Source organism: Neolamprologus multifasciatus, chromosome 1, assembly GCF_963576455.1.
Source record: "Neolamprologus multifasciatus chromosome 1, fNeoMul1.2, whole genome shotgun sequence".
NCBI classification, from domain to species: domain Eukaryota; kingdom Metazoa; phylum Chordata; class Actinopteri; order Cichliformes; family Cichlidae; genus Neolamprologus; species Neolamprologus multifasciatus.
Genome location: NC_140439.1, coordinates 6,054,492 through 6,080,408, shown reverse-complemented (window position 1 = coordinate 6,080,408; position 25,917 = coordinate 6,054,492). Strand labels below are relative to the sequence as shown.

At 41.2% G+C, this 25,917-nt stretch overlaps 1 protein-coding gene and 1 long non-coding RNA gene across 2 annotated transcripts in view; one reads left to right on the top strand and one right to left on the bottom strand.

Annotated features, from left to right (window-relative positions):
- LOC146525206 (uncharacterized) overlaps positions 1-25,917 on the top strand; it is a 374,600-nt gene that overhangs the window by 218,464 nt on the left and 130,219 nt on the right. The gene's annotated exons all lie outside the window — the stretch shown is intronic.
- Positions 31-25,917, bottom strand: part of LOC146525210 (uncharacterized) — a 55,332-nt gene continuing 29,445 nt past the window's right edge. Inside the window, 19 exon segments of the mRNA XM_085156348.1 lie at positions 31-394; positions 703-820; positions 910-949; positions 1,042-1,170; positions 1,391-1,492; positions 2,513-2,749; positions 3,533-3,573; positions 3,806-3,901; positions 5,879-6,047; positions 6,131-6,162; positions 6,248-6,363; positions 6,504-6,573; positions 6,672-6,844; positions 8,958-9,162; positions 10,903-11,086; positions 11,195-11,439; positions 11,887-12,058; positions 13,854-14,131; positions 14,698-25,915. Of these exon segments, the coding sequence (XP_085012474.1) occupies positions 193-394; positions 703-820; positions 910-949; positions 1,042-1,170; positions 1,391-1,492; positions 2,513-2,749; positions 3,533-3,573; positions 3,806-3,901; positions 5,879-6,047; positions 6,131-6,162; positions 6,248-6,363; positions 6,504-6,573; positions 6,672-6,844; positions 8,958-9,162; positions 10,903-11,086; positions 11,195-11,439; positions 11,887-12,058; positions 13,854-14,131; positions 14,698-25,915 (13,827 nt within the window). The 3' untranslated portion in view covers positions 31-192.

Below are 25,917 nucleotides of genomic sequence, written 5' to 3'. Positions count from 1 at the left end.
TTCAATCGCCACAAAGACTCGGTGTAAATGTTCATGTTGCAGAAAGACTTTAATGTTTATCACCAAGAAAAGACAGTTTACATCACTGTGGTATGTCGTGATACAGAAAAGGAGCATTTGTTTAAACAGAGACAAGAAAATGAGGCACAAAGAGTGTCGAGGTGGTCTTAGCCATTGTTAAGTTCCTGATGATCAGCGTCTCCTGCGGCGCTGTGGTTTGGGCGTTGTCCCTTCCACGCATTCTGCTTTGCTGCACTGGCATGACTGTACCATGGTGTAGCTGTGCTGCAGCTTAGACCCATCAGCACAGGTAAGCTCCACCTGCTCCACACTTGTGGTGGCTTCTTGGCAGCACTCGCAGTTGTGTACCATTGTGTTGGCTTCCATAGAGTACCTGAACACACACACACACACACACAGAAAGACCCGTTAATGAAGTCTGCACTAGTTACAGTAACTAACAGAAAAATATGAATGTTCTGTACAATGCCTCATCCTGAGTGGCTGATGTTTAAAGATAATCATTACTTTATTGTTGCACTCATATGTACTAGTTATTATTCATGAGTTTGCCTACAGCAGATAAATAATGGTGTATTCTTTGGTGTGCACTAAAACAAACGTATGAGAAAGAATACAGTGGACATGTAGCAGCCAGTTAAGGGAAATGACTCTCGGTTAAATTTGAAATAAACGACTCACATGGAGAAACTGTCGCAGTGTCCAGCGCAGTATGTGATGTTAACTGGCTGTGCGCTCTTGCAGTTGTTCAGTTCAATGATTCTCTGCTCCTTCTGGGTCTTACACACACTGATATTGCCTGGAACATAACAACAGTTGCACACTCACGTGAGGCACAGTTTGAAACTTTGTTCTTAACATTATTTAGTTATTTAGTTTGATGCTTACAGGTTTTGCAGCAGCCACTGGCATCTGTTGTTTCAGTGCCCTGGAGGAAGAAGACAGTTCATGTTGTATGAAATATTCAGCAGTAAAATGCAAAATCCAGTAATCTGATCTGTAAAAGTCTAATAAACTCACAGGTTCACAGTCCAAGGGGTTAAAGGGCGGACAACTAGTCTTGGTTTCCTTGGTAACAAGCTGTCCATTGAGCTTCTCGCAGGTATATTGCACACATTTGTCATTAGGAGGTATGTAAGAGCTGTTGACCTGTAAAACATGAAAGTCAAGACAGTTGTCACAAAGAAACTATACCAAAACACGGTACCTGCATGTCATCTCATTTCAAAAATACTTTTTTGGCTTTGAATTTCTAAGCTTTTGTTTTTTAGGTCCTAAATTGCTGATTAGTTTTTAAGAAAGAAAAAGAAAGGAGTCCTGCTGGTGCTTCTAATGCTAGCATTTATTTGCTGTTGGTTGCAGTACTGACCTCAATAACATGCACCGTCACGTTGTCAGGTGTGGTGAAAACACAGTCCGTCTGAACACATGTTCCACAACACTTTCCTGCTTCAGTCTGATATTCATAACCCTGCGAAAGAGTGAGATATGAAGAGTGAGAGAGCTTTGTAAGGAGAGATGTGTTTGTGTAGAGCTGGGGATGCTGGAATATGCTTCACTCATTAATCTGCATGTGAAGGACTCTACCACTCATCACAAATGCTGGAATACAGTTCTTGCTAAGGGGGCACAGCCAGTTAGTAGGTTAGAGTTAGAGTCAGGCATTCTTTTCTTTTCATTATTTAAAAACTGTATTTAATATTTACTTAAGTTATTTTTATCTCATTTAAAAATGTATTTGATTACCTTAAACATCTAAGTGTGACAAATATGTAAAAACCTAAGAAATCAGTAAAGGGCTAAAAAGGTTTTATCATTACTCTTTGCACAACAAAACTAAAGAAGAAAGTATATAAAGGATAAACACATACGTGCTTAGAGGCTAACTTATTTGTTAATGATGCCTTCATAAAGTTCTTAAAGAGTAGCGTTTAACATTGACAGTGCTTCATAACATTTATCCTTAGTTCATTATCTGAAACATGTACTTTTAATTCTTCACCTTAAAGGTATAAAGGCCAACTTTCTATTGGATGGCTCCACCTCATTAAGAAACATTTGAACAACAGACGGGTGGTGTTTCTATGTGCCCAGTAACACCTGAGTGTTATTAGTGATATCAACCCCAGTGACATCATAGTGAGCTACTACTAAAAAAATAGCAGAAATGCTGTTTAGAGACGTCTGAAGGAGTGCGTGTTCATACATTATGTGAAGCTACAGTTGTGTTTAATGTAACATAGCAATACCGTTTCAGCAATGAACATTATTTTCTACTGCAGAAAATAAGAACAGCTCTGCTTCAGTGTTTTGTTTTTAACCAAGTTTCACAAAGTTGTTCATTTCAATTCACATCTGTGCTTCTAGTTTGTTGGTGCTGTTCTGGACCTTATACTGCGATTTGCTCAGGCTGGCTGGTGTGAAGTGTGGGGTGATGATTCCTCTTTATGATAGTAATGAATGTGTCATGTTGGCATGTGAATGAGCTTACAGCAGAACAGTTTTTGTTGCAGATGACAGGTTTGCAGATAATGATGTTCAGCTTGGTGACAGGATCCATTTTGGAGCTACAGTAACATTCCTCGCAGGGCCCGGGCGTAAATGACGCTGACGTTGTTGCTCCTGATGGTTTTGTTGTTGTTACTGATGCTTGTTCTGTCATTGATTGTGCTTCTGGTGCTTCCAGCGGTGGTTCTGATGTGTCTGGCGTTGGGATCTTGGTACCAGGCTAAAGAATTGTATGTTATATATTATATTAATTGCTTCAAGGAATATTTCATACTTATTCATACATATTTATTGTAAGCCTTATCGTAATGATGAGTATGAAACAAAGTTCAGCACAGAAAGAGTTAGCTGGCTTGACAAAATCTAAACCACCAGTCAAAGATAACATATATAAGGGGATGTTTTACATGTCAACTGAGCAAACTAGTCCAATCAAAGATCGTATCAGTGAAGTGAGTAATACAGATCTATAAAGAACATAAAAATTGACATTGAAATATAACACCTTTCCAACAAATAGGACAAGAGAGACTGGTGATTTCATCACCACAGGTGCGGTAAAATCAACTCAAGCTATAAGCACTTCCTGCGGTCCCTGTGCTGCTGTTTATTTCTACCTGCACATTACTGCACTATTACTTTGAACTGCATGGGCTGAATACACGTTAAAGCTACTTGCTGTGTTCAGCTGTGACACTATGTGAAGTATTGCCTACAAATGTAGCTGATTTACTTTTTGTTTTCCAATAGCTGCGATTGAAATGAAGACCTAACCATCCATCTGGATACACACATTCCAGCGAAAGTGCTTCACACAATCTTCACTGTTGTAACTTTACAGCTGGGCTTCATTCAGTTTTCAGTCAGGCACAGTTTAAAAAGTTGAATATACTGATGTAAATCATACAAACATATCCATATGTCCTGTGTATAATTCAGGACAACAGATGGGCTTGTTTGATGTCTTAGGGAAAACCGCTTATTGTTTGAACTGTGTGCTTACCTTGCATTCAATCATGTCATAGACACATACACCTTTAGGAACTGCAGACACAAAGAGACATGGGTTTAGTTAACATTCACACATATGCATTGATGATCTGTTATAGTTTACATTGTACTAGACTCCACCCATTTATTCATTCACTTCCTTATCAGGGTCATTCTTGCTTTAACACACAAGTAGGAATTCTTTAGTATCATAATTAGGTTTCTTCAGATTATTATATCGTGTTCAACAGCAGATAGGACAGGCTGGTGGATTAGAGTGACATACCACAGTTGTAGGATAGACAACAGGTGCCATTGGTGATGCTCAGCTGGAAGCCCGGCGAGCACGTGGGAGGAGCAGGACACAGCTTTACGTTGCATTCTGTTGCAAAAGGAAGGAGAACTTGTCAGAATGTGATGATGAAGATTTGCACAACTTTCCATTTGATAACAATAACTTGAAGAACCAGGAAAGCAATTATGTATGTTTACATGATTTAGTACAAGTTGGGAAAGCCAAGCTCTCTTTTAATTTAATTCAATGAAATGAAATTACATTTTATTTATATAGCTCCAAAACACAAAAACAGTTGCCCCAGGGCACTTTATGTTGCAAGGTTAAGACTTTACAACATTGCTGGTCTTACCCCAACAGTCAGATAACCCCTAAGAGCAAGCACTTTGCTGACAGTGGGGAGGAAAAACTTCATTTTAACAGGAAGAAGAACCAGCCTCAGGGAAGGGCTTATATCTGCTGTGACTAGTTGCGGGTGAGAGGAGAAAGACAGGACCAAACACAGGCTGTACAACAGACCCAAAGATTAATAATAACTAATGATTAACGTGGTGTATGAAAGTGTATGCCTTCCACTTAACTTTTAAATATCTTACGAACAACAAGTAGGCCAGCAGTCTGAGAGTGAAGGACTGTATTGACCTGTATTGATCTTAGTACTGTGACCTTAGTACAGTACCTTGGTACTGTGAGGTCCACACATACTCATATGTGCCATTGCCAGAAGGTTGGTTGTGTATTCCAGCACAGTGGAAGGGCTGGACAGGGCCATTGAAGGTCCTCAACCCACGAGTAGGACCAGTATCTTCTACTCAAGACTTATGGGGGTGATGACACCCAGACTGCCGGACTAGCATTGGGATGAAATCCTTGGATCTATTATCAGACGCTGGTGCACAACGATGAACAGGCTCGTGTGGATGCAGATAGTTCCTCAAGGATAAATATCATCGAATGGCTTCCAGGATCACCTGACTAAGTCCCATATAACACCTCTACAACATTACGCTTTGGTCCATCCAACACCACCAGGTTGCACTTTAGACTGAAGAACTCAGTTATACCCTAATACAGACCTGGGAGGAGTCCCCAGGACACAGTGGGTGATCCACTACCCTGCACCGTTAAGTGCTTGGCATTTCCCATCATGGTGTCCACCAGCAGATCCCACAGGAGACCATCTATATATCTGACATTGCCAGACTTAAGCACATGGGCTCCATGCAAACAACTAAAAACCATTTTGAGTTGCTGCTAAGAAATTTTACAAAATGGACTAGCCTGCCACACATTTTTTTCTCTTTGATTTTTGGGGTGTCTTTGAATTAAGCCCTATGTAGGTTGATAATCTCCATTTTCATCAAATAATATGACACGCTTTTAGTCCTAGAACATTCATCTATATCAGAAAAGCAGCGTGATCGTTGTCCCTGAGATCTGATGTTTGTTCCAAAACATTGTAATCAGCAGATTAATGTGAATGTAGTCTTTTCTTTTCTAAACAACCATAAGTACATTGGCACAAGCTCTACCGATCTTGATTTTTCTGTGATTTTGAGTTTTCATTTTCACTTTCACTGACTGAGATTTCAATCACACAGAACTAAGCTGTCTCTGAAAAGCAAACAGAAATGCAAAGATGCATATTTTCCATTAAGCTAAATAACTACGTTATGAATGTGCCAGGCATGAGACTACCTCCAGCTGTTATCTGGCATATTAGGCTCAGAAGGTAGAGTGGGTTGTCCACGAACCGGAAGGTTGTTGGATTGATACCTTACTCTTCTAGTTTGAGGATTCAAGTATCCTAAGTTGCCGCTGATGCATCCAATGGAGTGTGTGTGTAAATGTCAGGAAGCACAGAGGGATGGATGAAAGTGTTGTGTGAATAATGTCTGTGATCGACTGAACGAGTCTTGTAATAAAAACGCACTTTGAGATGAAAATTGAGCATAAAGACAGTACTAGTCCCCAGAAAGGCGATTTTCATCAGTGTCAGTCATCCATTTGTGTGATATCAACTGCAAGACAGTTTAAAGCTAGTTCAAAGACACCAAAACTGACCACATGACTGTGTTGTGCAGCAGTTCACTGTACTGTTGACCAGCTGCTGGCCAGGCTTGCTGCAGTTAGGACTTTGCACAGACGGGCACTGAACAGGCTCACACTGGACGCTCATGGAAACCTCGTCACAAACACAGGTTTGACAGTCACTTGTCCAAGTCTCGCCCAGCTGTTTAAAAGAAACACACCGATTCAGATTCACACATCTTATCCATTGTTAAGAATGCATGAACACAAGAGCAGAGGTCTCACCTGTTTGGGTTTCCCATCAGGTCCAACACAGGCTGAAAGGCAAGCACAGACAGCAGGTGATGTTCTGGAGAAAAATATTTCAAAACCCAGCAAAATGGTGTTCTTATAGAGTCTTACCACAGGTGTCAACACATATGTCATGTACTGTGTTGAATAATGTGGTGCCATGAGGACAGAAACAGCCTTCCTTAGTGTTGTTGCTGGATGCCACAGTTTGGTATGCCATGTTGTATCTGATGAGAGAAAATGAATTCAGAGTAAAGACCCTACAAAAATAGAGATTGGGCTAATCTTGATTAAAGATACACATCACTAAATTCATCAGGATCATTAAACAAACAAAGGTTCTTCACACTGATATGGTTTACGCTACCCGTTATTGCATGTAGGCTCTACAGATGGACCACAGGGCATGTACACTTTGTTGCTCGGACACTTGTGCTCTGAAAGATGGAAGTATGTTAAGAGCACATTGTTCAGAGCTGCAAAAACCGTAGTGTTATACACTATCAACTGTCTGGATATAATATTTATATCTCACCACAGAGCCCATTGGTAGCATTTCTCCAATCGATACAGATTCCTTCATTAGAACATTCAGTGGCATAGGCCTCCAGACTGCAGCAGCTGCTTGTGCCAAGATTGCAAGTGTCAGAGACACATGACGTCACAAATGGTCCTGGAGGTACGACTTTGTGGCACGGTGCAAATAAACTAGAAGGGACATACAAGCCAGAGGATATCAGGGAAATGATTATTCACAAAATGTGTACAAACATTCATCATAACGACTAAACACATCCATGTATGTGATAGGCCAGTTACTTGTCTCAGTGCGATCGCTTAGCTTATAAACTTAGTACAAAAAGTGAAGAAACTAGTGTTTGGTCAATTATTTCTTTGTTTTTGGTAAAAGGACTGGATAGTGCTTTCACCAAAACAAAAACAAAACTGGTGAGTGGAATGGACAGTACGTGTCTACTCTACCTAAGCACTCGTGCCTCATAATGTACAACATCCCTCATCCAGACAAGCACTTTTTTCCTATGTGTGTTTTCAATCTAACATTCACTGCATCTGATGGATGCATCAGAGAGCAACTTGAGGTCAATATGTTACCCGAGGATATTTGGCATAGAGACTGGAGGAGCCAGGGATCGAACCACCTAACTTTCAATTAGGAGTTGAGCTGCTCTACCTCCTGAGCTACAACCACCCAGACTGCTGCTCTGCCCCCGGTGGGCTCTTTACAAATGTGGTACCATTTTATAAAGCTTGGCCTTCAATTTGGAGACAGTACTAAACCTCAACAAACCACTGTAGCAGGGTCACCAATAAGGTAACCAGAAGCTCAAAACCAGTCAATGCTGTAAGGCATTTGCAGAGAAGATTTGGCAGTTTTTCATGGGCACATACACTAAACTCAGTGGCTCCATTCAAGGGGAAATAACATTATGATTTATACCATACCATCTTTATTTATAAAGCACTTTAACATAAAACCAGAGTTCACAAAGTGCTGTACATGTGCAAAGAGCATAAGCAAAGTAAAAATAAAATAAAATAAAACATGTTCAAACAAATTGAGTCAATCCCCTTAAACAAAGGCTTCAGCGAATAAATATGTTTTGAGAAGAGTCTTAAACTTTGTTTATTGGCAAGAAGCACAAAGAAATACCAGGCCAAAGGAAAATGTCCTTACTTTGTGTGTTAATTTCAGTTATATCAATAAGCAGTTATAGATTATAAAAGCTCCTCCCATTAAATTTTCTTTTATTTTTATAAGTATTTCTCTAACGCTGTTAAACAAAGTAAGGCAGCTTTTCCAAATATCCTGGTTTATTTTTTGATGCTGACATTATTTTATGTGCACACAGAAACAAAATATGGTAAAAGTCATTTCATCTAGAATTAATGAATTTGTGGAACTTTTTTAGTGAGTGAGAAAGGTGACTGAAGAAGAAACACAATGCATCATGGGAATCCCCGGCAGCCTACGTCTATTGCAGCATAACTAAGGGAGGATTCAGGGTCACCTGGTCCAGCCCTAACTATATGCTTTAGCAAAAAGGAAAGTTTGAAGCCTAATCTTAAAAGTAGAGATAGTGTCTGTCTCCTGAATCCAAACTGGAAGCTGGTTCCACAGAAGAGGGGCCTGAAAACTGAAGGCTCTCCCTCCCATTCTACTTTTAAATACTCTAGGAACAACAAGTAGGCCTGCAGAGCGGGAGCGAAGTGCTCTAATAGGGTGATATGGTACTACAAGGTCATTAAGATAAGATGGGGCCTGATTATTTAAGACCTTGTATGTGAGGAGCAGGATTTTGAATTCTGGATTTAACAGGAAGCCAAAACAGGAGAAATCTGCTCTCTCTTTCTAGTCCCTGTCAGGACTCTTGCTGCAGCATTTTGGATTAGCTGAAGGCTTTTCAGGGAGTTTTTAGGACTTCCTGATAATAATGAATCACAGTCGTCCAGCCTGGAAGTAATAAATGCATGAACTAGTTTTTCAGTGTCACTCTGAGACAAATTGTATCTATTTAATAGATCAGATTGGATGACTGCAGAACTGTTTACAGAACTTGGCCAAGTCATTCAGTACTGTCTCAGTTTTGTCTTCATCTGTATGCTCTGCCACTTTATGATACATACTATTGATTTAGGATATTTGCAGCGCTCCTTCACAGGCTGTCAACTTGACAATCAAACTGGAAAGAAAATACCATTATAGCACTTTCTGTTCCACATGTGCAGAATAAGTACATTTTTCCATCTACCAAAATGAAAAGTATAACGAGTTTGCTGAACAGTTTGTGGTGCTCTTTACCTGGTAGTTAGTAGATCACAGATAGCAGGTTCACAAACAGCTGGTGTTGAGTGTGGGGGGTTTGATGTGGTTCTGGGTGTTGGTGGGGTTGTGGGGATAACACAGGGTGTATGTGGGACCTGCCACTCGCCTGCAGTGTCTGAGCAGCTTCCCACCTGGCCATTTGGAGAACGGCATTCATTGCTCTGGGAGTTGTCACAGGTTCCTAGTGAAGGAAAAGCAGCAGCATGAAGCCTGAACAACAGCCTAAGAAAGAAACTTATTATATGATCAATATCAAAGTTATGTAGGCATACCTGCATACTTACATACTTCTTTTTCTTATCTAAGCTTCACTCTAATTCAACTTACAGTTTGTTCAAGACATGTACAGATATTTCTTTAAATGGGAAATTAGTTAACATTTCAGAACAAACATAATTTTTAGCGGCAATCAAAATGTTTTACACCCACTACAGATCAAACGTTTTACAACACCCCAGTTTCTCCAGTTTTTTATTGAAAATGATGCAATTTAATGTCTCACTGCACTCTGAAATTAAAGCCCATCCATCCATCCATCTTCATCCGCTTTATCCTGAAATTAAAGCCTAGTACAAAATGACCAAAATGTACTCTAAACTTTTGACTCATCAAAGTAGCCACCATTGGCAGATATAACAGCTGGACACCCCTGTGGCTTCTTTCTAAAACAGAAATCAAATATTGTTCAGGACGTTCTTCCCACATCTGTTGCAGAAGTTCCCATAATACCTTCTTGCAGTCTTCAGTAGTCCAACAGCAGCTTTTAATGGCCCAGGCAGGCCTCTTTGTCTCATTCTGGCATCTTAGCGATGGCTTTCTTGCTGCAAGCTCAAAGTCTTCTCTTCACAGTTGAAACTGGGACTTCCTTACCATGACCACTATTAGCTGTGCTTGAAGCTGTTGTCCTGGGAGCCGCCGATCACACAAGCTGTTAACTCTCAGAAACTCTGATTCATTTGTGGCTTTGGGTCTGCAGACCTCTTCCTGCCAGAGTTTGTTGGCCTTTTGATGGTGAAGGAAACTGTACTCACTGACATCTTGACATTCTTCCTAATTTCTCTGTAGATAAAAGACCTAACCTTTGTAGTGTTGGTCTGTCTCTTCCATTGTTAACTGCATTTTTTGTAGCAACCCACTACTTCCTGCAGTACAATACTGTTCAACTGATGCTCACGAGGGTGTCGTACCACAGTGTATTCCAACACTGCTTTTATGCAGACAGAGGGGGCTGTAAGTATTCCAGAAAAGTTGGAACACCTGTAGGAATTAGTAGCACCAGCTTTGCAGAACAGCTTTAAATTGTTGACTCATTTTGTGTTCCCTGAAAACGGCCTTTTTTGGATAATTCTGAAATGTACGTCATTTTTCAGTTTTGAGTAACCTTACGTTTTTTTTAACCTCTGGCAGTTCACCACTGACCTTTGTACCATTTCAAGCTATTCATTGGACCCGAACTTGAATTGCAATAAAAAACTGGAAAAATTGGGGTTCCTAAAACTTTTTTTTAAAAGTATATAACTTTGTTTGTGTTGCATTTTTAATTTCTCCTAGGTATTTGGGATTAGTTAGATGTGAGAAGTTAAAAAACATCATGTCTCTCAGCTGGAAATGCAGTACAACAAGGTGAGGAGTTTAATGATATGCAGCAGGAATTACAAAACTATAACGGGCTTCAGTATACTTGAGAATAAATAGTGGAATTGTAAAGCGCTTTGAGGGTCTTGAAAAGCACTTTATAAATGCAATCCATTATTATTATTATTAACCAAAGTGTGCTGAGGCTGTCTCACCTTCTAGATTGGATATGGATTAGAGTTAAATTTGATTGCAAGTGACCGAGGAATCTTTTCTATCATTAATATTTGTCTTATTAATGGTCATTGTTTGGGTTAAAGATTGGGAGAAGTATTCTCTAACTCACCACATTGTCCCTCTGTGTTTCCTTCAAAGAGGGAGTAGGGAAGGTCAATGCTGAATGAAGAGCCTGAATAGACTATTTTTGCACTGATGTCCTGTAACTCCAACGTGGTGATTATATCTGTGCCAGTAATGCGCAGGACAGAATTGCTATAGGCAGGATAGATCTTTTGCTGATTGACAAACACCTGTAGGTAACAACACAATTTACATTAAAAAACAGTGTGAAACAAGCATCATTTGAAAGATTAACCATTAGATCAGCTTTCGCTTGGTCAAATTGAATCATTGCTTACCGCATTAGCTGATATTCCTGAAGACATCAGCTGAGTCAAAACCACTTTGAAAGATTTATATGTAACAGTAAGAACCTTGGGACAGAATGCACTGCCTGATGGATCACAATCACGGTTAACTGCAACAGTCAGGTTATATTTAGCAATGATCTCTTTGACCAGGTAGTAAGAGCAGTTCTCATTGAAATTGTAGGATTCTCCATCAAATGTTAAGTAGTGGGATCCACACCAGACACTGCACACACCTGCAGGGTGAAAAGAATCGTGTATAGAAATGTTAAGTAATAACTGCAACAGGAAAAATAGACAAGTGTCAGAAGTTAACAAAAGATACTGTAGATATCTGCCTAAACAGTCAGGATGCAGGCTGATCTCATTTTATTTATAAAGAACGTTTAATACAAGGTTGGCCAAAGTGCTGTAGATAAAACAGAGCACAGTAATGTAAAAACGTCACTATATGCACACATGCACAACAATAAATATGCCACAAAAAGACGATAGACAATAACAGCCTAAATAACTAGCAACAACATGAATGGTATTCATGTTGTTGGTCAGTGGTGGCTTTTCATGTATTTACAAGCCTCAAGGCTCTGACACACGATTATCTGCAGAATATCAAAGAGACAGATTTCATAGTGTATTTTTATATTTTGGTGTGTATTTATATTAAACATTATTCAGCTTACATCGACATTCATAGTGAGGGCAGCATCTGTCATCATCAGAGATCTTAGCAGCACTGCGTCCATTGGTGCAGATGGGCTGCTGCACAGTAGGACAGACTGTTGGCATCGTTATAATCTTCCCATTAATGCACGTAGCTGTGGTGCAGTTGCCGGCATCCCAGGACTCTCCATTCTGAAGTATTGACAAACAAAAGATGATTTAGGAGATCATGGGTTTGTTTAAAATACACTGTCTTTATTTTATAATTATTCTTATCCCAGACATGTGCTCTTTTATTTATTTATTTATTGCATTTTGCACATATCTAAAATATATGTTTATTTATTTTTGAAAGTTTTTACATTTGTAAATCTGTGAAGTAACAGTAAAGCTGAAGTCACCAGATTATTATTAATATGTGACCCCACAGGTACAGAACATGCTAACAAAGAGCCCCAAGTTGTTTTCAAACCGGAAACATTCACCCTGTGAAGCAGCTGTGCTACCCACTGCTGCATTCAGCCACTGTGTTTCATTTCTGCATTATATGTTTTTTTCAGTTTAGAGCAGTGGTTCCCAAACTCTTTTTGCTGGCCCCCCCTTTGTTTTAGAAGAAAAATGTCCCCCCCCCAACATGCAAACACATCCTCCCACCACACAGGCTCATATTTTGCTTTCAAACTCCATTGCGGTTTATTTCACATCTCGACTCTGGTCCGATTTCACACACTCTTTTACGCTACGTCCACACCTACACGGTTATTTTTGAAAACGCAGCTGTTTCTATGCATTTGGGCTTTTCGTCCACACGTAAATGGCGTTTCAAATCACCGAAAACTGCGATTTTTTAACTTTTAACTCCATTTTTGTTCATCACGCAACGTCAAAGGTATGTGCCTTTTTTCACGTCACGCTGTGGCCACGTTATTGTTTACATGAGATGAATTGCAGAATGACAGAGACAAAATACTGTTAATCTGACTGGCTGCAGGTTTTACACGCAGTTACTGTCCCTCCATTTACAAAGGCAGAGGCGTCACGCTGTGATTAGTTTACGTGTAGTTGTTTTTTTCCTGTGTAATAATGTTCAACATTGCTATCAATACATTTTTCAAAAAATGTCTCTCTGTGCAAAATGGGTTTAAAAACATAAACAGCTGTTTGTCCGTGATTTGAACCGGGGGGACAAATCGTGGCAGGATCAGCCTGATGTTATTTGTATCCCGCTGTAACTTTACTGTATAAAGAGCAAAATGTCAGGAGTAGTTAATCATTATAAGAAGTGTTTGTAAACTAAAAATCAAGAATGTAGGATATTGTTTGTCCGTGATTTGGAGAGCCCAACGCGTGGGGAGACCTACCTCGGCACTTGTGCAGGTGAAGCCAAAGGGCAGATTTGCTTCACCATATTTTCTAGTTTTTGGCTTGGAATGAAGTTGGTTTGGAAACATATTTGGTGATGTTTCATCTCCAAATATGAAACATCGCCAAATATGATGTTTCATATTTGGAGCATCATATTTGATGCTCCAAATATGCATCAAATATGATGCATGTTGCGTTTGTTTGTATGGAAGCCCCGTTAAAAACCTGTCAATTATGCTAGCAGTATCCAAACGTTCTTTTTCTTTTCATACCACCCACCCCCCCTGCAATGGCTCTGTGCCCCCCTAGGGGGTGGGCCCCACACTTTGGGAACCTCTGGCTTAGAGCATAGCTGTACACAGTGGTGCACTAAGGTAGGCCTATTATCAGCAAATCAACACCATGGACTTGGAATTACCAAATGCTCTATTGTGGATCTACACTCTACAGCCTCTCAACTGGTATTCACCAAGGCATCACAGTGGTAAATGAAAAAAATAGATATAGCTATTATTGCAGTCAGGTTCAGGGTGTCACACCAGCACCAACGTGGTATTTAACAAAAAGCCCATACATTGCCCTCACTCAATAAATAATAAAAACATATGTAATCATGTCACACCTGTCTCGGTGGATACACCTCATTGCAGACATTTTGAGTAGATGAAGTTATTGATGTACTTGAAGTAAAGGAGGCAGGACTAGTTGTTGTCAGAGGTACTGAGCTGGAAATTGTGGCCTTTGTAGTAGTGCTGAATACTGTAGTTGTAGAGTGTGCCGTAGTGGGCACACTTGGTGTCACAGGACATGGACTGGACTGCGTCTCAATTTCACAAGATGCATTGCAAAATGCAGCATAACACCACCCTAACCCATCAGTGACATTGTACACAAGGTCCCCTGTGGAAAAACAAACAAAAACAAAACACAGATAATTAAACAAGCGCTGTACTGGTATCCAACTGGACAGGCTGGATGCGTATGTGTGTGTCAAATTAACAGTTTTTGTTATGTCCATTTCTAACTAAAGACTGATATGTTTTTTCTTCATGAAAAGCTCTGGGATTTAGAACAATATGCATTCAAATAAGAACTTCAGATGAGAATATAAAACTCTAAATTTGAGGTAAGATAATGGATGAAAACAACATTGAGGGACTTAACGACCTATATACAGTGACATACTGTGCAGAAAGTGAAACCCATGTTGGTTTTTGTGGAGACCATTCAGACAGCCAGACAGTAGTAACATGCAGCTGAAGTTACAATGTCACCTGCTCTGGCCCCAGAAATAGAATTATCTATAGTATACTGTATACTGTTTTCCTGAATGCTTGGGAGAATCTGCTATAGGAAAGCAAACTGGGTCTAAACTTGAAATTAAAACAAAAACAGAGGTGTCCTAACAACATGTGTTCAGAATTAAAGAAAAATAAAATGATAACAAAAATGAAAAAGAAACCTACCAGCATGATGCGAAGCTCCATTGACAATGCATACACATCGTGTCGAGGTTGTATTAAGGGGTGATGAAGAAGCAGCTGTGGTTGTGGTTACACTGGGGCTTACACTGGGGCTTACACTGGGGCTTACACTAGTTGCGTAAACAGTCGTGCTGCCTGGAAGAGTCTCTGTTGTAGGAGTAAAAGAAGTTGTACCTCTAGATGTTGAGGGTAAAATAGTTGTGTTTAAAACAGAAGGATTTGAAATTGCAGTTGAAGAAAACGATGATCCTGTTACGACAACTGGGGTTGATGCAGCTGTGGCAGAGGATGTTGTTGGTCCCGATGTAACTATTTTTGGTGGTTTTGTTGTCATAATTGTTGCTGTTGTGGATTCAAATGCTGTTGTCTCTTCAGGTGTTGCAGCTGTTCCTTTAGTGGTAGTGAAAGGCCCAGATGTAATTTCAGTACTCACAGATGGTTTTGATGTAACCGTGGTGGATCCTTGACCTGTTGTTTCAACATGTGGAACTGTGGTCGTGGTTTCAACAACAGCTGTGGTAGAGGATGTTGTTGGTCCCGATGTAACTATTTTTGGTGGTTTTGTTGTCATAGTTGTGGCTGTTGTGGATTCAAATGCTGTTGTCTCTTCAGGTGTTGCAGCTGTTCCTTTAGTGGTAGTGAAAGGCCCAGATGTAATTTCAGTACTCACAGATGGTTTTGATGTAACCGTGGTGGATCCTTGACCTGTTGTTTCAACATGTGGAACTGTGGTCGTGGTTTCAACAACAGCTGTGGTAGAGGATGTTGTTGGTCCCGATGTAACTATTTTTGGTGGTTTTGTTGTCATAAGTGTGGCTGTTGTGGATTCAAATGCTGTTGTCTCTTTGGGTGTTGCAGCTGTTCCTTTAGTGGTAGTGAAAGGCCCAGATGTAATTTCAGTACTCACAGATGGTTTTGATGTAACCGTGGTGGATCCTTGACCTGTTGTTTCAACATGTGGAACTGTGGTCGTGGTTTCAAACACAGCTGTGGTAGAGGATGTTGTTGGTCCCGATGTAACTATTTTTGGTGGTTTTGTTGTTATAATTGTTGCTGTTGTGGATTCAAATGCTGTTGTCTCTTCAGGTGTTGCAGCTGTTCCTTTAGTGGTAGTGAAAGGCCCAGATGTAATTTCAGTACTCACAGATGGTTTTGATGTAACCGTGGTGGATCCTTGACCTGTTGTTTCAACATGTGGAACTGTGGTCGTGGTTTCAACAACAGCTGTGGTAGAGGATGTTGTTGGTCCCGATGTAACTATTTTTGGTGGTTTTGTTGTCATAATTGTTGCTGTTGTGGATTCAAATGCTGTTGTCTCTTCAGGTGTTGCAGCTGTTCCTTTAGTGGTAGTGAAAGGCCCAGATGTAATTTCAGTACTCACAGATGGTTTTGATGTAACCGTGGTGGATCCTTGACCTGTTGTTTCAACATGTGGAACTGTGGTCGTGGTTTCAACAACAGCTGTGGCAGAGGATGTTGTTGGTCCCGATGTAACTATTTTTGGTGGTTTTGTTGTCATAAGTGTGGCTGTTGTGGATTCAAATGCTGTTGTCTCTTCAGGTGTTGCAGCTGTTCCTTTAGTGGTAGTGAAAGGCCCAGATGTAATTTCAGTACTCACAGATGGTTTTGATGTAACCGTGGTGGATCCTTGACCTGTTGTTTCAACATGTGGAACTGTGGTCGTGGTTTCAACAACAGCTGTGGTAGAGGATGTTGTTGGTCCCGATGTAACTATTTTTGGTGGTTTTGTTGTCATAATTGTTGTGGATTCAAATGCTGTTGTCTCTTCAGGTGTTGCAGCTGTTCCTTTAGTGGTAGTGAAAGGCCCAGATGTAATTTCAGTACTCACAGATGGTTTTGATGTAACTGTGGTGGATCCTTGACCTGTTGTTTCAACATGTGGAACTGTGGTCGTGGTTTCAACAACAGCTGTGGTAGAGGATGTTGTTGGTCCCGATGTAACTATTTTTGGTGGTTTTGTTGTCATAATTGTTGTGGATTCAAATGCTGTTGTCTCTTCAGGTGTTGCAGCTGTTCCTTTAGTGGTAGTGAAAGGCCCAGATGTAATTTCAGTACTCACAGATGGTTTTGATGTAACCGTGGTGGATCCTTGACCTGTTGTTTCAACATGTGGAACTGTGGTCGTGGTTTCAACAACAGCTGTGGTAGAGGATGTTGTTGGTCCCGATGTAACTATTTTTGGTGGTTTTGTTGTCACACGTGTGGCTGTTGTGGATTCAAATGCTGTTGTCTCTTCAGGTGTTGCAGCTGTTCCTTTAGTGGTAGTGAAAGGCCCAGATGTAATTTCAGTACTCACAGATGGTTTTGATGTAACCGTGGTGGATCCTTGACCTGTTGTCTCAACATGTGGAACTGTGGTCGTGGTTTCAACAACAGCTGTGGTAGAGGATGTTGTTGGTCCCGATGTAACTATTTTTGGTGGTTTTGTTGTCATAATTGTTGCTGTTGTGGATTCAAATGCTGTTGTCTCTTCAGGTGTTGCAGCTGTTCCTTTAGTGGTAGTGAAAGGCCCAGATGTAATTTCAGTACTCACAGATGGTTTTGATGTAACCGTGGTGGATCCTTGACCTGTTGTTTCAACATGTGGAACTGTGGTCGTGGTTTCAACAACAGCTGTGGTAGAGGATGTTGTTGGTCCCAATGTAACTATTTTTGGTGGTTTTGTTGTCATAATTGTTGCTGTTGTGGATTCAAATGCTGTTGTCTCTTCAGGTGTTGCAGCTGTTCCTTTAGTGGTAGTGAAAGGCCCAGATGTAATTTCAGTACTCACAGATGGTTTTGATGTAACCGTGGTGGATCCTTGACCTGTTGTTTCAACATGTGGAACTGTGGTCGTGGTTTCAACAACAGCTGTGGTAGAGGATGTTGTTGGTCCCGATGTAACTATTTTTGGTGGTTTTGTTGTCATAATTGCTGCTGTTGTGGATTCAAATGCTGTTGTCTCTTCAGGTGTTGCAGCTGTTCCTTTAGTGGTAGTGAAAGGCCCAGATGTAATTTCAGTACTCACAGATGGTTTTGATGTAACCGTGGTGGATCCTTGACCTGTTGTTTCAACATGTGGAACTGTGGTCGTGGTTTCAACAACAGCTGTGGTAGAGGATGTTGTTGGTCCCGATGTAACTATTTTTGGTGGTTTTGTTGTCATAATTGTTGCTGTTGTGGATTCAAATGCTGTTGTCTCTTCAGGTGTTGCAGCTGTTCCTTTAGTGGTAGTGAAAGGCCCAGATGTAATTTCAGTACTCACAGATGGTTTTGATGTAACCGTGGTGGATCCTTGACCTGTTGTTTCAACATGTGGAACTGTGGTCGTGGTTTCAACAACAGCTGTGGTAGAGGATGTTGTTGGTCCCGATGTAACTATTTTTGGTGGTTTTGTTGTCATAATTGTTGCTGTTGTGGATTCAAATGCTGTTGTCTCTTCAGGTGTTGCAGCTGTTCCTTTAGTGGTAGTGAAAGGCCCAGATGTAATTTCAGTACTCACAGATGGTTTTGATGTAACCGTGGTGGATCCTTGACCTGTTGTTTCAACATGTGGAACTGTGGTCGTGGTTTCAACAACAGCTGTGGTAGAGGATGTTGTTGGTCCCGATGTAACTATTTTTGGTGGTTTTGTTGTCATAATTGTTGCTGTTGTGGATTCAAATGCTGTTGTCTCTTCAGGTGTTGCAGCTGTTCCTTTAGTGGTAGTGAAAGGCCCAGATGTAATTTCAGTACTCACAGATGGTTTTGATGTAACCGTGGTGGATCCTTGACCTGTCGTTTCAACATGTGGAACTGTGGTCGTGGTTTCAACAACAGCTGTGGTAGAGGATGTTGTTGGTCCCGATGTAACTATTTTTGGTGGTTTTGTTGTCATAATTGTTGTGGATTCAAATGCTGTTGTCTCTTCAGTTGTTGCAGCTGTTCCTTTAGTGGTAGTGAAAGGCCCAGATGTAATTTCAGTACTCACAGATGGTTTTGATGTAACCGTGGTGGATCCTTGACCTGTTGTTTCAACATGTGGAACTGTGGTCGTGGTTTCAACAACAGCTGTGGTAGAGGATGTTGTTGGTCCCGATGTAACTATTTTTGGTGGTTTTGTTGTCACACGTGTGGCTGTTGTGGATTCAAATGCTGTTGTCTCTTCAGGTGTTGCAGCTGTTCCTTTAGTGGTAGTGAAAGGCCCAGATGTAATTTCAGTACTCACAGATGGTTTTGATGTAACCGTGGTGGATCCTTGACCTGTTGTCTCAACATGTGGAACTGTGGTCGTGGTTTCAACAACAGCTGTGGTAGAGGATGTTGTTGGTCCCGATGTAACTATTTTTGGTGGTTTTGTTGTCATAATTGTTGCTGTTGTGGATTCAAATGCTGTTGTCTCTTCAGTTGTTGCAGCTGTTCCTTTAGTGGTAGTGAAAGGCCCAGATGTAATTTCAGTACTCACAGATGGTTTTGATGTAACCGTGGTGGATCCTTGACCTGTTGTCTCAACATGTGGAACTGTGGTCGTGGTTTCAACAACAGCTGTGGTAGAGGATGTTGTTGGTCCCGATGTAACTATTTTTGGTGGTTTTGTTGTCATAATTGTTGCTGTTGTGGATTCAAATGCTGTTGTCTCTTCAGGTGTTGCAGCTGTTCCTTTAGTGGTAGTGAAAGGCCCAGATGTAATTTCAGTACTCACAGATGGTTTTGATGTAACCGTGGTGGATCCTTGACCTGTTGTTTCAACATGTGGAACTGTGGTCGTGGATTCAACAACAGCTGTGGTAGAGGATGTTGTTGGTCCCGATGTAACTATTTTTGGTGGTTTTGTTGTCATAATTGTTGCTGTTGTGGATTCAAATGCTGTTGTCTCTTCAGGTGTTGCAGCTGTTCCTTTAGTGGTAGTGAAAGGCCCAGATGTAATTTCAGTACTCACAGATGGTTTTGATGTAACCGTGGTGGATCCTTGACCTGTTGTTTCAACATGTGGAACTGTGGTCATGGTTTCAACAACAGCTGTGGTAGAGGATGTTGTTGGTCCCGATGTAACTATTTTTGGTGGTTTTGTTGTCATAATTGTTGCTGTTGTGGATTCAAATGCTGTTGTCTCTTCAGGTGTTGCAGCTGTTCCTTTAGTGGTAGTGAAAGGCCCAGATGTAATTTCAGTACTCACAGATGGTTTTGATGTAACTGTGGTGGATCCTTGACCTGTTGTTTCAACATGTGGAACTGTGGTCGTGGTTTCAACAACAGCTGTGGTAGAGGATGTTGTTGGTCCCGATGTAACTACTTTTGGTGGTTTTGTTGTCATAATTGTTGCTGTTGTGGATTCAAATGCTGTTGTCTCTTCAGGTGTTGCAGCTGTTCCTTTAGTGGTAGTGAAAGGCCCAGATGTAATTTCAGTACTCACAGATGGTTTTGATGTAACCGTGGTGGATCCTTGACCTGTTGTTTCAACATGTGGAACTGTGGTCGTGGTTTCAACAACAGCTGTGGTAGAGGATGTTGTTGGTCCCGATGTAACTATTTTTGGTGGTTTTGTTGTCATAATTGTTGCTGTTGTGGATTCAAATGCTGTTGTCTCTTCAGGTGTTGCAGCTGTTCCTTTAGTGGTAGTGAAAGGCCCAGATGTAATTTCAGTACTCACAGATGGTTTTGATGTAACCGTGGTGGATCCTTGACCTGTTGTTTCAACATGTGGAACTGTGGTCATGGTTTCAACAACAGCTGTGGTAGAGGATGTTGTTGGTCCCGATGTAACTATTTTTGGTGGTTTTGTTGTCATAATTGTTGCTGTTGTGGATTCAAATGCTGTTGTCTCTTCAGGTGTTGCAGCTGTTCCTTTAGTGGTAGTGAAAGGCCCAGATGTAATTTCAGTACTCACAGATGGTTTTGATGTAACCGTGGTGGATCCTTGACCTGTTGTTTCAACATGTGGAACTGTGGTCGTGGTTTCAACAACAGCTGTGGTAGAGGATGTTGTTGGTCCCGATGTAACTATTTTTGGTGGTTTTGTTGTCATAATTGTTGCTGTTGTGGATTCAAATGCTGTTGTCTCTTCAGGTGTTGCAGCTGTTCCTTTAGTGGTAGTGAAAGGCCCAGATGTAATTTCAGTACTCACAGATGGTTTTGATGTAACCGTGGTGGATCCTTGACCTGTTGTTTCAACATGTGGAACTGTGGTCGTGGTTTCAACAACAGCTGTGGTAGAGGATGTTGTTGGTCCCGATGTAACTATTTTTGGTGGTTTTGTTGTCATAATTGTTGCTGTTGTGGATTCAAATGCTGTTGTCTCTTCAGGTGTTGCAGCTGTTCCTTTAGTGGTAGTGAAAGGCCCAGATGTAATTTCAGTACTCACAGATGGTTTTGATGTAACCGTGGTGGATCCTTGACCTGTTGTTTCAACATGTGGAACTGTGGTCATGGTTTCAACAACAGCTGTGGTAGAGGATGTTGTTGGTCCCGATGTAACTATTTTTGGTGGTTTTGTTGTCATAATTGTTGCTGTTGTGGATTCAAATGCTGTTGTCTCTTCAGGTGTTGCAGCTGTTCCTTTAGTGGTAGTGAAAGGCCCAGATGTAATTTCAGTACTCACAGATGGTTTTGATGTAACCGTGGTGGATCCTTGACCTGTTGTTTCAACATGTGGAACTGTGGTCGTGGTTTCAACAACAGCTGTGGTAGAGGATGTTGTTGGTCCCGATGTAACTATTTTTGGTGGTTTTGTTGTCATAATTGTTGCTGTTGTGGATTCAAATGCTGTTGTCTCTTCAGGTGTTGCAGCTGTTCCTTTAGTGGTAGTGAAAGGCCCAGATGTAATTTCAGTACTCACAGATGGTTTTGATGTAACCGTGGTGGATCCTTGACCTGTTGTTTCAACATGTGGAACTGTGGTCGTGGTTTCAACAACAGCTGTGGTAGAGGATGTTGTTGGTCCCGATGTAACTATTTTTGGTGGTTTTGTTGTCATAATTGTTGCTGTTGTGGATTCAAATGCTGTTGTCTCTTCAGGTGTTGCAGCTGTTCCTTTAGTGGTAGTGAAAGGCCCAGATGTAATTTCAGTACTCACAGATGGTTTTGATGTAACCGTGGTGGATCCTTGACCTGTTGTTTCAACATGTGGAACTGTGGTCGTGGTTTCAACAACAGCTGTGGTAGAGGATGTTGTTGGTCCCGATGTAACTATTTTTGGTGGTTTTGTTGTCATAATTGTTGCTGTTGTGGATTCAAATGCTGTTGTCTCTTCAGGTGTTGCAGCTGTTCCTTTAGTGGTAGTGAAAGGCCCAGATGTAATTTCAGTACTCACAGATGGTTTTGATGTAACCGTGGTGGATCCTTGACCTGTTGTTTCAACATGTGGAACTGTGGTCGTGGTTTCAACAACAGCTGTGGTAGAGGATGTTGTTGGTCCCGATGTAACTATTTTTGGTGGTTTTGTTGTCATAATTGTTGCTGTTGTGGATTCAAATGCTGTTGTCTCTTCAGGTGTTGCAGCTGTTCCTTTAGTGGTAGTGAAAGGCCCAGATGTAATTTCAGTACTCACAGATGGTTTTGATGTAACCGTGGTGGATCCTTGACCTGTTGTTTCAACATGTGGAACTGTGGTCATGGTTTCAACAACAGCTGTGGTAGAGGATGTTGTTGGTCCCGATGTAACTATTTTTGGTGGTTTTGTTGTCATAATTGTTGCTGTTGTGGATTCAAATGCTGTTGTCTCTTCAGGTGTTGCAGCTGTTCCTTTAGTGGTAGTGAAAGGCCCAGATGTAATTTCAGTACTCACAGATGGTTTTGATGTAACCGTGGTGGATCCTTGACCTGTTGTCTCAACATGTGGAACTGTGGTCGTGGTTTCAACAACAGCTGTGGTAGAGGATGTTGTTGGTCCCGATGTAACTATTTTTGATGGTTTTGTTGTCATAATTGTTGCTGTTGTGGATTCAAATGCTGTTGTCTCTTCAGGTGTTGCAGCTGTTCCTTTAGTGGTAGTGAAAGGCCCAGATGTAATTTCAGTACTCACAGATGGTTTTGATGTAACCGTGGTGGATCCTTGACCTGTTGTTTCAACATGTGGAACTGTGGTCGTGGTTTCAACAACAGCTGTGGTAGAGGATGTTGTTGGTCCCGATGTAACTATTTTTGGTGGTTTTGTTGTCATAATTGTTGCTGTTGTGGATTCAAATGCTGTTGTCTCTTCAGGTGTTGCAGCTGTTCCTTTAGTGGTAGTGAAAGGCCCAGATGTAATTTCAGTACTCACAGATGGTTTTGATGTAACCGTGGTGGATCCTTGACCTGTTGTTTCAACATGTGGAACTGTGGTCGTGGTTTCAACAACAGCTGTGGTAGAGGATGTTGTTGGTCCCAATGTGGTTGTGGTTTCACTGGGGTTTACACTTGTTGCGTAAACAGTCGTGCTGCCTGGAAGTGTCTCTGTTATGGGAGCAATAGAAGTTGAACCTGTAGATGTTGAAGTTAAAATAGTTGTGTTTAAAACAGAAGGATTTGTAATTACAGTTGAGGAAAATGATGATCCAGTTACAACAACTGAGGTTGATGGAGATGTTGTAGAGGATGTTGTTGGTCCTGATGTAACTATTTTTGGTGGTTTTGTTGTCATAATTGTTGCTGATGTGGATTCAAATGCTGTTGTCTCTTCAGGTGTTGCAGCTGTTCCTTTAGTGGTAGTGAAAGGCCCAGATGTAATTTCAGTACTCACAGATGGTTTTGATGTAACCGTGGTGGATCCTTGACCTGTTGTCTCAACATGTGGAACTGTGGTCGTGGTTTCAACAACAGCTGTGGTAGAGGATGTTGTTGGTCCCGATGTAACTATTTTTGGTGGTTTTGTTGTCATAATTGTTGCTGTTGTGGATTCAAATGCTGTTGTCTCTTCAGGTGTTGCAGCTGTTCCTTTAGTGGTAGTGAAAGGCCCAGATGTAATTTCAGTACTCACAGATGGTTTTGATGTAACCGTGGTGGATCCTTGACCTGTTGTCTCAACATGTGGAACTGTGGTCGTGGTTTCAACAACAGCTGTGGTAGAGGATGTTGTTGGTCCCGATGTAACTATTTTTGGTGGTTTTGTTGTCATAATTGTTGCTGTTGTGGATTCAAATGCTGTTGTCTCTTCAGGTGTTGCAGCTGTTCCTTTAGTGGTAGTGAAAGGCCCAGATGTAATTTCAGTACTCACAGATGGTTTTGATGTAACCGTGGTGGATCCTTGACCTGTTGTTTCAACATGTGGAACTGTGGTCGTGGTTTCAACAACAGCTGTGGGAGAGGATGTTGTTGGTCCCGATGTAACTATTTTTGGTGGTTTTGTTGTCATAATTGTTGCTGTTGTGGATTCAAATGCTGTTGTCTCTTCAGGTGTTGCAGCTGTTCCTTTAGTGGTAGTGAAAGGCCCAGATGTAATTTCAGTACTCACAGATGGTTTTGATGTAACCGTGGTGGATCCTTGACCTGTTGTTTCAACATGTGGAACTGTGGTCGTGGTTTCAACAACAGCTGTGGTAGAGGATGTTGTTGGTCCCGATGTAACTATTTTTGATGGTTTTGTTGTCATAATTGTTGCTGTTGTGGATTCAAATGCTGTTGTCTCTTCAGGTGTTGCAGCTGTTCCTTTAGTGGTAGTGAAAGGCCCAGATGTAATTTCAGTACTCACAGATGGTTTTGATGTAACCGTGGTGGATCCTTGACCTGTTGTCTCAACATGTGGAACTGTGGTCGTGGTTTCAACAACAGCTGTGGTAGAGGATGTTGTTGGTCCCGATGTAACTATTTTTGGTGGTTTTGTTGTCATAATTGTTGCTGTTGTGGATTCAAATGCTGTTGTCTCTTCAGGTGTTGCAGCTGTTCCTTTAGTGGTAGTGAAAGGCCCAGATGTAATTTCAGTACTCACAGATGGTTTTGATGTAACCGTGGTGGATCCTTGACCTGTTGTTTCAACATGTGGAACTGTGGTCGTGGTTTCAACAACAGCTGTGGTAGAGGATGTTGTTGGTCCCGATGTAACTATTTTTGGTGGTTTTGTTGTCATAATTGTTGCTGTTGTGGATTCAAATGCTGTTGTCTCTTCAGGTGTTGCAGCTGTTCCTTTAGTGGTAGTGAAAGGCCCAGATGTAATTTCAGTACTCACAGATGGTTTTGATGTAACCGTGGTGGATCCTTGACCTGTTGTCTCAACATGTGGAACTGTGGTCGTGGTTTCAACAACAGCTGTGGTAGAGGATGTTGTTGGTCCCGATGTAACTATTTTTGGTGGTTTTGTTGTCATAATTGTTGCTGTTGTGGATTCAAATGCTGTTGTCTCTTCAGGTGTTGCAGCTGTTCCTTTAGTGGTAGTGAAAGGCCCAGATGTAATTTCAGTACTCACAGATGGTTTTGATGTAACCGTGGTGGATCCTTGACCTGTTGTTTCAACATGTGGAACTGTGGTCGTGGTTTCAACAACAGCTGTGGTAGAGGATGTTGTTGGTCCCGATGTAACTATTTTTGGTGGTTTTGTTGTCATAATTGTTGCTGTTGTGGATTCAAATGCTGTTGTCTCTTCAGGTGTTGCAGCTGTTCCTTTAGTGGTAGTGAAAGGCCCAGATGTAATTTCAGTACTCACAGATGGTTTTGATGTAACCGTGGTGGATCCTTGACCTGTTGTTTCAACATGTGGAACTGTGGTCATGCTTTCAACAACAGCTGTGGTAGAGGATGTTGTTGGTCCCGATGTAACTATTTTTGGTGGTTTTGTTGTCATAATTGTTGCTGTTGTGGATTCAAATGCTGTTGTCTCTTCAGGTGTTGCAGCTGTTCCTTTAGTGGTAGTGAAAGGCCCAGATGTAATTTCAGTACTCACAGATGGTTTTGATGTAACTGTGGTGGATCCTTGACCTGTTGTTTCAACATGTGGAACTGTGGTCGTGGTTTCAACAACAACTGTGGTAGAGGATGTTGTTGGTCCCGATGTAACTATTTTTGGTGGTTTTGTTGTCATAATTGTTGCTGTTGTGGATTCAAATGCTGTTGTCTCTTCAGGTGTTGCAGCTGTTCCTTTAGTGGTAGTGAAAGGCCCAGATGTAATTTCAGTACTCACAGATGGTTTTGATGTAACCGTGGTGGATCCTTGACCTGTTGTTTCAACATGTGGAACTGTGGTCGTGGTTTCAACAACAGCTGTGGTAGAGGATGTTGTTGGTCCCGATGTAACTATTTTTGGTGGTTTTGTTGTCA